The 12416-nt window shown below is 40.6% G+C and overlaps 1 protein-coding gene across 3 annotated transcripts in view; it reads left to right on the top strand.

The window, feature by feature from the left end:
* EFHC2 (EF-hand domain containing 2) overlaps positions 1-12416 on the top strand; it is a 238237-nt gene that overhangs the window by 116482 nt on the left and 109339 nt on the right. For all 3 annotated transcript variants that reach the window (XM_060407404.1, XM_027963069.3, XM_060407403.1), the window contains exons 6-8: positions 310-423; positions 811-949; positions 7484-7649. In XM_060407404.1, the coding sequence (XP_060263387.1) occupies positions 310-423; positions 811-949; positions 7484-7649 (419 nt within the window). The remainder of the gene's footprint in view (positions 1-309; positions 424-810; positions 950-7483; positions 7650-12416) is intronic.

Below are 12416 nucleotides of genomic sequence, written 5' to 3'. Positions count from 1 at the left end.
AGCAATGACAAGTGGTTTAACCCTGAGGTAGGTGCTGTAGAAGTTTGGATTGGGGACTGGCCAGCAGGATGGGAGAGCCCAGAAGGAAAAGACAGGGCTTCATCAGGTCCTTGAAGGATGAGGGGAGTGTAGACCAGCCAGCAGGGAGTGGGGAAACATGGGGGAAAGGTGGCTGGAGTCTGTGTCCTGTCTTGCTCGGGATGATAGAGGAGAACCAGATGGTATCACTTGCCACTTGAGCCCCTCACCAGGAGCATGTTTATGGTGAGAGCCCACCTACCACATCTTGATTTGATTTATATCTTCTAGTATGGCCCCCCTGGAGTCTATCAACCAGGCCAGTTAACAGACCGGACAGTTCTCAATGTGTATGGTGGCTACTCAGAGACCCGAGTGTATGGCTACCTGTTGGATAAATATAACGTAAGTCATGTTTTATTACTGTTACCAGTATGGCTTCTCTGAAACCTGGAATGTGGGCTGAGTTGCGTATTCTTCTGGGAGACTGGTTGTGAACGACATTGATGACTATATCAATGTATGTGCTATACTGTTGCATTTATCAATAATAAACATGCTTAAGTATACATATAAATATATGCGTTGCATTGCCATTTTGTAGCACTACCTTGCTAAAAGAGTGTTTTAAAATGTTGATTTTGAGTGGTTGTCTTTTGATTTGATTTTAAAAATATGGTTGTAAGTGATGTAATGGATTTTTAAAAATTTCCATTTTTCCTTTGAGAGGGGGGATACCAAGGTCTTTGGTGGGTCTGTGGTGCCAACATCATGTTCCTTTGTTTTTATTAGCTAGGACAATTAGACCAAGAGTTTTACAAAGATACTGACCTATCCATAGGAACCACCATCAATGTGTGGGGAAGGAAAGTGCTCCTTTGTGACTGTGATGATTTCACGAAAACTTATTATAGGACTAAATATGGAATTGGTAAGTGATACATCTGTCAATTAGAAAATAATATTTAAACTTGGAGTCTTTGTTCCCTAGTTAAGATTGAGCTGACTTTTGAGTTTCAAACTCTGAGCTTCTAATAGCTGCTACCGTTGATCGAGCATTTGCTAACTGCCAGGCATTTGTTGTCTTATTTATTCCCCTAATATCATCCTCATTTTAGAGGTGACGAGACTATGGCTTATAAGGGGTTTCCTGGACGAAGGTCATGCATGCAGCAAGTAAAGAGTGAGGCAAAAACTTAAACTTGTCTGCCTGATGCCAAAGGCTGCCGTTTTCCCATGCAGTCCCCTGCCTCACTGTTGTGGTCAAGCAGTTGAAATGGAAATGCAAAGACTTTTCTTTCCACTGAATCCTTGCTTACCACAGAGGCTATACTGATTTTTGTTCTCTAGCAAATTGTGCCCATCTGCTCTACCTTTCCTGGTGAGGCACAGCCAGGCTGCCAGCTTCTCTCTTAGCTCCTCATTCCATTCAGATCAGGTTAGTTCAGTTCATAATGGAAGCCAGTGACTTATTAAGCACCCACTAGATGTAGGTCATTGCAGCGGACACAGGAGCTGCAGAGTTGTGTAAGGAGTTTCTAGGCTGGAAGGGGAGCAGAGATCTGCTGCATGTTACATGGTGTTATAACTGTCACAGAAGCAGGGGGAGGATCTGAGATGAAACCTGAAAAACAAGCCCCTCCGTTTGTTAAACCTGCAGGCCAGCCCTACCCCCTTCCCGGGCCCTCTACCCCAGGGTTCAGGTACCTGCTGGTGCTTGGCTAAGTGGGGGTGATAGGAGTTGCCAACCTCCCAGATTGGGGGTTGGAGCTCGGTTGGGGGTTGCTTACTCCTCTCTGAACATTGGAGTATTTATATGAGCTCACTTCCCTGAGCCATGAGATGGAAGCCAGAAACAACCACAGCTTTTCCTAAAAGACAGGGTGCTTTGTCTCTAGGATGACACGAGGCCCACTTTATGTGTCTTGATGTCCCCATTGTGTAGTATTCCTGGCCTCATGGGAATCATTATATTATGTAAGAAGACACACAGCACACAAAGGGGTTGGAATATAAAAGACTTTCAGTTTCTCTCTTTGGTTCACTAAGGGAATTTGTTCCACTGCATCTGCATGCCAGATTAGTCAAAATGGGGCCAAAGTGGTGGCCTCTTCTTATATTATTTTCTAAAATTAGTCCTGTTGGTGGACACAGTTGGGCATATTTGTTTTAGGTACTGAGGACAAGAAGGAGCCAGGAATGTGCAGGTAGTGGCTGCCATAGAGAAGCTGCTAGTGACCCTTAGATAGTTGGGAAGGATAATTTGATTTTTAATAAATGTAAGTACCTGTTCAGAGTTGACAAGTCTTCAGTGTAGAGTTGAAAATTGATAAAAAAAGAATGAGTCACTGAAGACATTTAACCTATGTATGTCTCCATTTACCTACTGAAAGATTGTATGCGTGCCTGCTCAGTCATGTCCGATTCTTTGTAGAATTGGAATCCATGGGCTGTAGCCCGCCAGGCTCCTATGTCCATGGGATTTCCCAGGCAAGAATACCAGAAGGTGTTGCCATTTCCTACTCCAGGGGATCTTCCTAACCCAGGGATCAAACCCGTGTCTCTTGCATCTCCTGCATGGCAGGTGGATTCTTTACCTCTGTTCCACCTGGGAAGCCCACTGAAAGATTACCTTAATACAAAGGATGTAGTGAGGTCATATGATCCCTTAAATATTAAGTCCAACATTTGGTTGATGTTTGTTAACTTGATTTTGAGAATATAAAGTTTGTATTTGGGGAAATGAACATAGTACTGGAGAGACCCAGTACATTCTTAGTCTCTTGATGGGTTTACAGGGAACTTTCAGAGGCAGAGGAAATCTACCAGTGTGCTCCGGATCTAGCCATCCTCACCAGATGTATCAACTTCAAATGTCCTGTGGTCAGTTTCAGTTGAGTCCTAGTGCCTAATTTCTTCCTGCTCACTTCTTTTGCTCTCTCTAGAGACTTACTGTATTATATTTAAAAAGTCGTTTGTGCCTTTAAAGCTCATATAACATGAGCATTATGTCTTTAAAGAGAAAATTATGCAAATGCAGTTATGATGCATTTTATAGTCATGCTGACTTTTTATATTTCTCCTAAAATATGTTAAAATATCCCATTTAATAGACACCATTATTATACAACATTTCTTGAGTAACAACAGTATACTTAATGTAACTAATGACTAGAAATTATATCCATGATTCAGGGAGGAGGGGAGTGAATCAGTATTCTCTGATGATCTTTGAATTTGCTTTTCCTGACTTTTTGGTAACATTAAATAGATGCAGTTTCTTTAGACATTTAAATTTTTTAAAATAATTCATCTGGCTCTAAAAATTCATAAGACTAACCACATTTTATACATTATATTTTGATATTCTTGAAGCCCAAACCAGGACAGAGTCCTGGCAATAATTGTGGTCACATTTCCTTCCTTGCCAATAATTGTGGTCAGTAGAAACCTGGTGTCACCACCCTGCAGTGCCACCGGAAGAAGCTGACAACTGCCAATGACACAGCTAGGGACCTCCCTAAGAGGAAGCCAGGGGGAGATTTCTAATGCAGTATACAGCCTGGGTGCCTCAGTACCTTCTCTTACCTATTGCCACCCCCAACATATTTGGGAGGAGAAAAAATAGCAGACGGACCAAGAGGTGAAGTTGGCCACAGTCCCAAGAAAGGCACATGAGAAAGCTTTCTATTATGTAGAAGCAGAGGGCTTGACAGAATCCCAAGAGATATATATGTAAAACCCCTGTGTTAAACCCCATCTGGACTCCTAAAAAGATGAGATTCTTTTGTGCGTTTCAGGATTCTAAAGAGAAGGCAACTTCCTCCATGAAACAGTCCAGTGTGACTGCCCCACTAGGCAGCTTGGCCATCCTGCTGGCCCTGGCTAGCCTGCCAGGCAGGAGCATGTCACTCCCTCCTTACTTCATGTGTATGAACACGGACTGGCAGATGGAGGCCTGTCGGACTTTCCTGTAGCATGAAGGTTGGAAGAGGCTCCAGGGGCTCTAGCAGGTGTTTCTTTCACTGAAGGGACATGGATTTGAATGTAAACTGTTCTTACCTAGAATTCCTGCCTTGGGTTATTATTTTTTTGTCCATAAGAGGACTTTGTTACAATCAATTCTTAGTGGTTGGGACAACCAAACTAGTGTGTGTGTGTGCACACGCGCATGCTTAATAGCTCAGTCGTGTCCAACTCTTGTGACCCCATAGACTGTAGCCTGCCAGACTCCTCTGTCTATGGGATTCTCCAGGCAAGAACACTGGAGTGGGTAGCCATTCCCTTTTCCAGGGGATCTTCCTGACCCAGGGATCAAACTTGGGTCTCCTGCATTGCAGGCAGATTCTTTACCATCTGAGCCACCAGGGAAGCCATTAAGGATAAGCAAAAAAACTTAAAGCATATTTAATTTTGTGGAGTCATTTATAGCCATCTCTGAACTCTTGGTGTTAGAAACAGCAGAGCATCTGAGAGTCTAATGATCATTTGAACAAATGAGCCATCCCCAGATACAGCAGCCGAGGTAGAGTTTGCTTTTAGTCTCACCACGTGGCTTTGATTGACCTAACAATTTTGCTTTTTTTAAAAACCTCTTGTATGCAGTGAAGAGGGTTGAGAATTAGATGATTTCTAAGGGTTTTCTAGCTAGAGCTAGAAAATTATGTGATTATTTGACCCCAAAGTGACCATCCCACTGAAATCATTTGACCTGAGTATAAGGTACAAGCAGAGGTGGATTCAACCTCAAAAATAATGAAGCTTAAGCTTTAGGGTTCTTTTCTTTTCAGGGGCCCCATTCCAAGGCCCTGGGCCTAATTTTATCTTAATTATTTGACATTTTTTGTCTTACAGAGGTTCTCCCAAATAATAAGCTTCAGGCCTCCCAAAACCTGGGTCCAAATCTGGGTTACTAGCAAATCAGAGGTGAATATCGAGGTAATTGAAGGCTTTTCTCAGAATCATTTCCAAATGAGATGATGAATAGTAAACCACTGTGAAGGAGCATTAAGATACATTTTTTAAAAAGAGTCTGTCCCCTCTGTGTAAATTTGTTGGAATCTAGTCAGTTGTGAATGGACAGTCAATATATATGTTTTTACAAGTCTCTCGGAATTAGAAGCATTGGACTATTTGAAAGGCAGATGTGTTTTAGGATCTATTAGACTGTCAATGTAAGAAGATATTTGGGACCTGTGGCTGATTCATGCTGATATATGGAAGAAACCTGCACAATATTGTAAAGCAATTATCTTCCAATAAAAATTTTTTAAAAAAGAAGATATTTGGGAAGATGCTTTGTAAAAATAAAAGTGTATACTTTTTCATCAAATATTTTTTAACACCTAAAACATGCAGGATGGTGGAACAATGGAAAACCAAAGACAGAAACTTATCCAGGCACAATCCCAAACCTTTGTGAATATACACAATTAACCTATAAAAAATGGAATCTTGAGTATACAGTATCCAGAAAGACTGTATTGTTGGAAAAATCAGACATGGTGGAGTGGAACAGTTCTCAGCATTTATACACTAGATGGCACTGTGGGTGCAGAGGAAAGCTCTAAATTGATTCTTTTGTTACTTAAATCTGTTGCAAAAATGATGTAGTTGAGAAAACAACAGTGTGTTATAAAACCTGTAATTTTAGGGGAAGATGTAGAATGCATTCTTAATTTGAGATTCAGCGTGTGTCCTCTTTTGGTTAGGCTGTTTAGATTATTATATAGAGTTGGAGGCATATGTCCCCTGTTGGAAGAAACCAATCATGCCTGAATTTTCTAATAATCACGTACAGTTCTTCCTGCCATCCCCTATGGTCCTTTTCCTAAAAATGAAGGTACCAGTTAGTGGTGTGTTTCATGTTACAGTTAGGAATGATAGGGTCTGCTGTAATTCTGACGAATTCCAATATTTAAACTTGCCTTTTTATTACCAAGGCTTCTCTTTAATTGCCACAAAAATAGCAATAGGAGAGTCTCACCAGTCACTTCCATACCCGCAGCCTGACCGCCTCCTTTCACCAAGTCAGTGAGAAATATCTGATGGCATTCTCTTTGTTAGTATGTCTTCTGTGAGCAGTTTCTGTCAGGGTGGAACAATACTCTTTTGGGGATTATGCTTGAGGAGGTTCCACACAAAGGCTGTTAGGAAGTCTAAGGAAATGTGAAAGTTGAAAATGTTTTCAAATCAGAGTTAGAAACAGCCCCTTAGCCTTTTGATCAATCAGTCCAAAAAAAAGAAAAAAACCTATCCCTCCATGTTAAGAGGTAGGCTGCCTTGGATGACACATTGGTGCACATTTTCAGTTACAGAGGTATGTACTAAATCTGTTATCTTCCTTCTATTAGAACTTTGGCAATGGAAAAGGAAATCTATTCTTATGCAAGACTCCTTTCAGGCTCTAATGGAAACACCTATGGGATGGTCAACTTTGGGGAAGAGGTAGAAATGAGATTCCATGGGTTGTTTGGTTGCTTTGCTTTCTTTTGCTTTAAGAAAGATCCAGACATCATCTTTGCCATTTGTGGTGTGCAAACACTGGTGATTGGGATCTATTGAGTCAACGTGTCATCTACTTCAGAGGGCACACTTGCTTCTCAGAGGTGGTACAGCCTCACAAATGAGTACCTAACAGCTCCCAGGCTATTACAAATATGTCTCCACCTGTCTCTTCATCTCTCCTTCCTCACAGATGATAAATGAATGAACAAGGTCAACCGTATTTACCACTTACCACTCCCTTTGGCAGTGGTGGTTTTAAAAGTTGTGTTAGCTTGATTTGGGTTTTATTTATCAATTTTTGCAGTATCACATTTCAGTACGATTGCAGTCTTTTCTTGGGGAGTAATACAGGCAACCGGGAGGGGCTGTTGGTGAGAAGAAATGTTTTTGTTTTTGATCTAGGTAGTGAAGTATCATGGCCTGGAGCTAAGTTAGAGGAAAGAGAGAGGGCTTAAAATGTGGGCTCAGGAGGAAGAGACAGTAGATGGGGAAGGTAAAGGCAAAACAACTGGGAGTCAGTCCTATTTGGAAAGGAATTTAATTAGCGAGTGTTGACTAAAGATAGGAGAAAGCTACATTACAGGTTAAAATACGGAATGGGTAGCATAAAGTTTCAAGCTTGAATTTTCATATCATTGGAAAAATCAAGGAAGAACAAAAAATATTCTGAAATGGGGATGTGATGACAAAAGATAAATATTTACTTATTTGACACACTCAGTCTCTCTCTCTCTTTCTTTCTTTTGAACCAATGGTGATTATTGAGTGAGTTCTGTGGTTTTTGTAAACATGATTGAAACCTACCCTCTCAGGATTTTGCTGTGTTTTGTTTGAAAGAGTTTAAAATAGTCTACAAAGATCTCCATGTTCATCTTGAAAACATAACAAACCTTTCAAAACATCCATAATCAGGGCAAAAAAAAATATTGATGTTTCATCTGCCTTTGTTTTGTTATAGAGAACTTTACCTCGATTCCATGCAAGGCCCCACCTCCTCCAAAAATAGAAAGGAAATTTCCACCTTATACCGGCTTCGGTTCTGAAGAGGATTCTCTTCGCTCCTGCATAGGCATTATGCCCACACCTCATCAGAGGAACTTCAAGAAGTTCATGGAATTTGACAGGTGCTTGAGGGAACTGTTATTTTAATCTGATTTTTCCCAAATGTATGTGGGGTTTGTAATATTGTCCTCATGACAAAACAGATGACACTTAATTTATCTGATTTCAAGTCCAGGGACATGTTGTTATAACTTTAATGAAGATGATTAATATGTAAGTATTAACAGATTCTTACATCAGTGGCTATTTTATTTACTTTTTTCCCCAGGTTTTTTCAGAAATAATTGACATAAAACATTGTGTAATATATGCAACATAATGATTGGATATACGTATGTATTGAAAAATGATCACCACAATAAGATTAGTTCACATCCATTACCTCACAGTTCGATTTTTTTTTCTTGTGATGAGAATTTTTAAGCTCTACTCTCTTACTTTCAAATATACATTATTACTTACTGTCATCATCATGCTGTATGTTATGTTCCCAGAACTTATTTATCTTATAGGAGAAAGTTAGTTCCTTGTGATCACTTTCACTCAATTATCCCATCCACTCCCCACCCCGCTGCCTCTGACAGTCACCAGTCTGATCCCTGTTTCTATGAGTTTGTTTTTTTAGATTCTACATATAAGTGAGATCATGTAGTATTTGTCTTTCTCTTGACTTATTTTACTTAGCATAATGCCCTCAAGTTTCATCCATGCTATTGCAAATGGCAGGATTTCCTTCTTTTTGATGATTGAATAATATTCCACTCTGTGTGTGTGTGTGTGTGTGTGTGTGTGTGTGTGTGTGTGTGTGTCTGTCCTCAGTTTTGCCTGACTCTTTGCGACCCCATGCACTGTAGCATTCCAATCTCCTCTGTCCATAGGATTTCCCAGGCAAGAACTGGAGTGGGTTGCCATTTCCAGCTCCAGGGGATTTTCCTGACCCAAGGATTGAAACTTGTGTCTCTTACATCTCCTGTATTGGCAGGCAGATTCTTTGCCACTGTGCCACCTGGGAAGCCCCATGTATGTGTGACATATATATATATATGTGTGTGTGTATGACATATATATATGTGTGTGTGACATATATATATATATATATGTATTTTTTACACTTTATCTATACACCTGTTAGTGAACACGTGTTGTTTCCCTGTGTTAGCTATTGCAAATAATACTGCATTGAACATGGGGGTGCAGATATCTTTTGGGGACAGTGATTTTGTTTCCTTTGTGTATATATATATATCCAAAAGTAGAATTACTGTGTCATATGGTAGTTCTGTTTTTAATTTTTTGAGGTCCCTCCATGCTACTGTTTTCCACAGTGGCTGCACCAATTTACATTCCCATCAACAGTGTACAAGGGTTCTCTGTTCCCCACATCTTCACACTGAGTGGTTATTTTAATATGTCATCTGGAAGCCCCCAAAGCTGTATTATCTCCAATCTATATTGGCTTTCCATGTATATGTGTGTGTATGTAAATATATATATATATATGCTTTTCCATATATATCTATCTCCTCAAGATGATCCCTAGGAAATGGTGTAGAATAAGGGTCATCAGACTTTTTCTTAAAAGGTCAGATACAAATATTTTCTGTTTTGCAGACCATACAGCCTCTATCACAGTTGCTTAGCTCTGTCATTGTAGCATGAAAACAGCCATAGATAATTCATAAACAAATGTGTGACTACATTCCAATAAAACTGTTTATGGACACTGAGAACCCCATGAACAGTATGAAAAGGCAAAAAGATAGGACATTGAAAGATGAACTCCCCAGGTCGGGAGGTGCTCAATATGCTACTGGAGATCAGTGGAGAAATAACTCCAGGAAAAATGAAGGGATGGAGCCAAAGCAAAAACAACAGCCAGTTGTGAATGGGACTGGTGATGGAAGCAGGGTTCGATGCTGTAAAGAGCAATATCATAGGAACCTGGAATGTTAAGTCCATGAATCAAGGCAAACTGGAAGTGGTCAAACAGAAGATGACAAGAGTGAACATCGACATTTTAGGAATCAGTGAACTAAAATGGACTGGAATGGGTAAATTTAACTCAGATGACCATTATATCTACTACTATGGGCAGGAATCGCTTAGAAGAAATAGAGTAGCCATCATAGTCAACAAGAGTCCAAAATGCAGTACTTGGATGCAATCTCAAAATGACAGAATGATCTCTGTTCGTTTCCAAGGCAAACCTTTCAGTATCACAGTAATCCAAGTCTATGCCCCAGCCAGTAACGCTGAAGAAGCTGAAGTTGAATGGTTCTGTGAAGACATACAAGACTTTCTAGAACTAACAGGCAAAAAGATGTCCTTTTCATTATAGGAGACCAGAATGCAAAAGTAGGAAGTCAAAAAACACCTGGGGTAACAGGCAGATTTGGCCTTGGAGTACAGAATAAAGCAGGGCAAAGGCTAATAGAGTTCTGCCAAGAGAATGCACTGGTCATAGCAAACACCCTCTTCCAACAACACAAGAGAAGACTCTACACATGGACATCACCAGATGGTCGACACCAAAATCAGATCGATTATATCCTATGCAGCCAAAGATGGAGAAGCTCTATACAGTCAGCAAAAACAAGACTGGGAGCTGACTGTGGCTCAGATCATGAACTCCTTATTGCCAAATTCAGACTGACATTGAAGAAAGTGGAGAAAACCACTAGACCATTCAGGTATGCCCTAAATTAAATCCCTTATGACTATACAGTGGAAGTGAGAAATAGATTTCAAGGGACTAGATCTGATAGACAGAGTGCCTGATGAACTATGGATGGAGGTTCATGACACTGTACAGGAGATAGGAATCAAGACCATCCCTGAGAAAAAGAAATGCAAAAAAGCAAAATGGCTGTCTGAGGAGGCCTTACAAATAGCTGAGAAAAGAAGGGAAGTGAAAAGCAAAGGATAAAAGGAAAGATACACCCATTTGAATGCAGAGTTCCAAAGAATAGCAAGAGATAAGAAAGCCTTCCTCAGCAATCAATGCAAAAAATAGATGAAAACGATAGAATGGGAAAGACTATAGATCTCTTCAAGAAAATTAGAGATACCAAGGGAAAATTTCATGCAAAGATGGGCACAATAAAGGACAGAAATGGTAGGGACCTAGCAAGAAGCAGAAGATATTAAGAAGAGGTGGCAAGAAAACACAGAAGAACTGTACAAAAAGATCTTCACAACCCAGATAATCATGATGGTGTGATCACTCACCTAGAGCCAGACATCCTGGAATGTGAAGTCAAATGGGCCTTAGGAAGGATCACTACGAACAAAGCTAGTGGAGGTGATGGAATTCCACTGGAGCTATTTCAAATCCTGAAAGATGATGCTGTGAAAGTGCTGCACTCAATATGCCAGCGAATTTGGAAAACTCAGCAGTGGCCACAAGACTGGAAAAGGTCAGTTTTCATTCCAATCCCAAAGAAAGGCAATGCCAAAGAATGCTCAAACTACCACACAGGTACACTCATCTCACACACTAGTAAAGTAATGCTCAAAATTCTCCAAGCCAGGCTTCAGCAATATATGAACCGTGAACTTCTAGATGTTCAAGCTGGTTCTAGAAAAGGCAGAGGAACCAGAGATCAAATTGCCAACATCCGCTGGATCATGGAAAAAGCAAGAGAGTTCCAGAAAAAAACATCTATTTCTGTTTTATTGACTATGCCAAAGCCTTTGACTGTGTGGATCACAATAAACTGTGGAAAATTTTTCAAGAGATGGGAATACCAGACCTGACCTGACCTGCCTCTTGAGAAACCTATATGCAGGTCAGGAAGCAACAGTTAGAACTGGACATGGAACAACAGACTGGTTCCAAATAGGAAAAGGAGTACATCAAGGCTGTATATTGTCACCCTGCTTATTTCACTTCTATGCAGAGTACATCATGAGAAACGCTGTGCTGGAAGAAGCACAAGCAGGAATCAAGATTGCTGGGAGAAATATCAATAACCTCAGATATGCAGATGACACCACCCTTATGTGAAGGGTGAAGAAGAACTAAAGAGCCTCTTGATGAAAGTGAAACAGGAGAGTGAAAAAGTTGGCTTAAAGCTCAACATTCAGAAAACTAAGATCATGGCATCTGGTCCCATCACTTCATGGGAAATAGATGGGGAAACAGTAGAAACAGTGTCAGACTTTATTTTTCTGGGCTCCAGAATCACTGCAGGTGGTGATTGCAGCCATGAAATTAAAAGACTCTTAGTCCTTGGAAAGTTATGACCAAACCTAGATAGCATATTAAAAAGCAGAGACATTACTTTGCCAACAAAGGTCCATTTAGTCAAAGCTATGGTTTTTCTAGTCGTCATGTATGGATGTGAGAACTGGACTATAAATAAAGCTGAGCACGGAAGAATTGATGCTTTTGAACTGTGGTGTTAGAGAAGACTCTTGAGAGTCCCTTGGATTGCAAGGAGATCCAACCAGTCCATCCTAAAGGAGATCAGTCCTGGGTGTTCATTGGAAGGACTGATGTTGAAGCTGAAACTCCAGTACTTTGGCCACCTGATGTGAAGAGTTGACTCATTGGAAAAGACCCTGATGCTGGGAAAGATTGAGGGCAGGAGGAGTCGGGGACGACAGAGGATCAGATGGTTGGATGGCATCACCGACTCGATGGACATGGGTTTGGGTGAACTCCGGGAGTTGGTGATGGACAGAGAGGCCTGGTGTGCTGCGGTTCATGGGGTCGTAAGGAGTCGGACACAACTGAGTGAACTGAACTGAACTGATGGACACTGACATTTGAATATCATATATTTTTTACATATCAGAAAGTATTATTCTTTGAGTGTTTTCAACCA

The sequence above is a fragment of the Ovis aries genome, chromosome X (assembly GCF_016772045.2).
Source record: "Ovis aries strain OAR_USU_Benz2616 breed Rambouillet chromosome X, ARS-UI_Ramb_v3.0, whole genome shotgun sequence".
In the NCBI taxonomy this organism is placed as follows: Eukaryota; Metazoa; Chordata; class Mammalia; order Artiodactyla; family Bovidae; genus Ovis; species Ovis aries.
The sequence above is the reverse complement of the archived record's forward strand: the minus strand, read 5'-3'. Positions and strand labels throughout refer to the sequence as shown.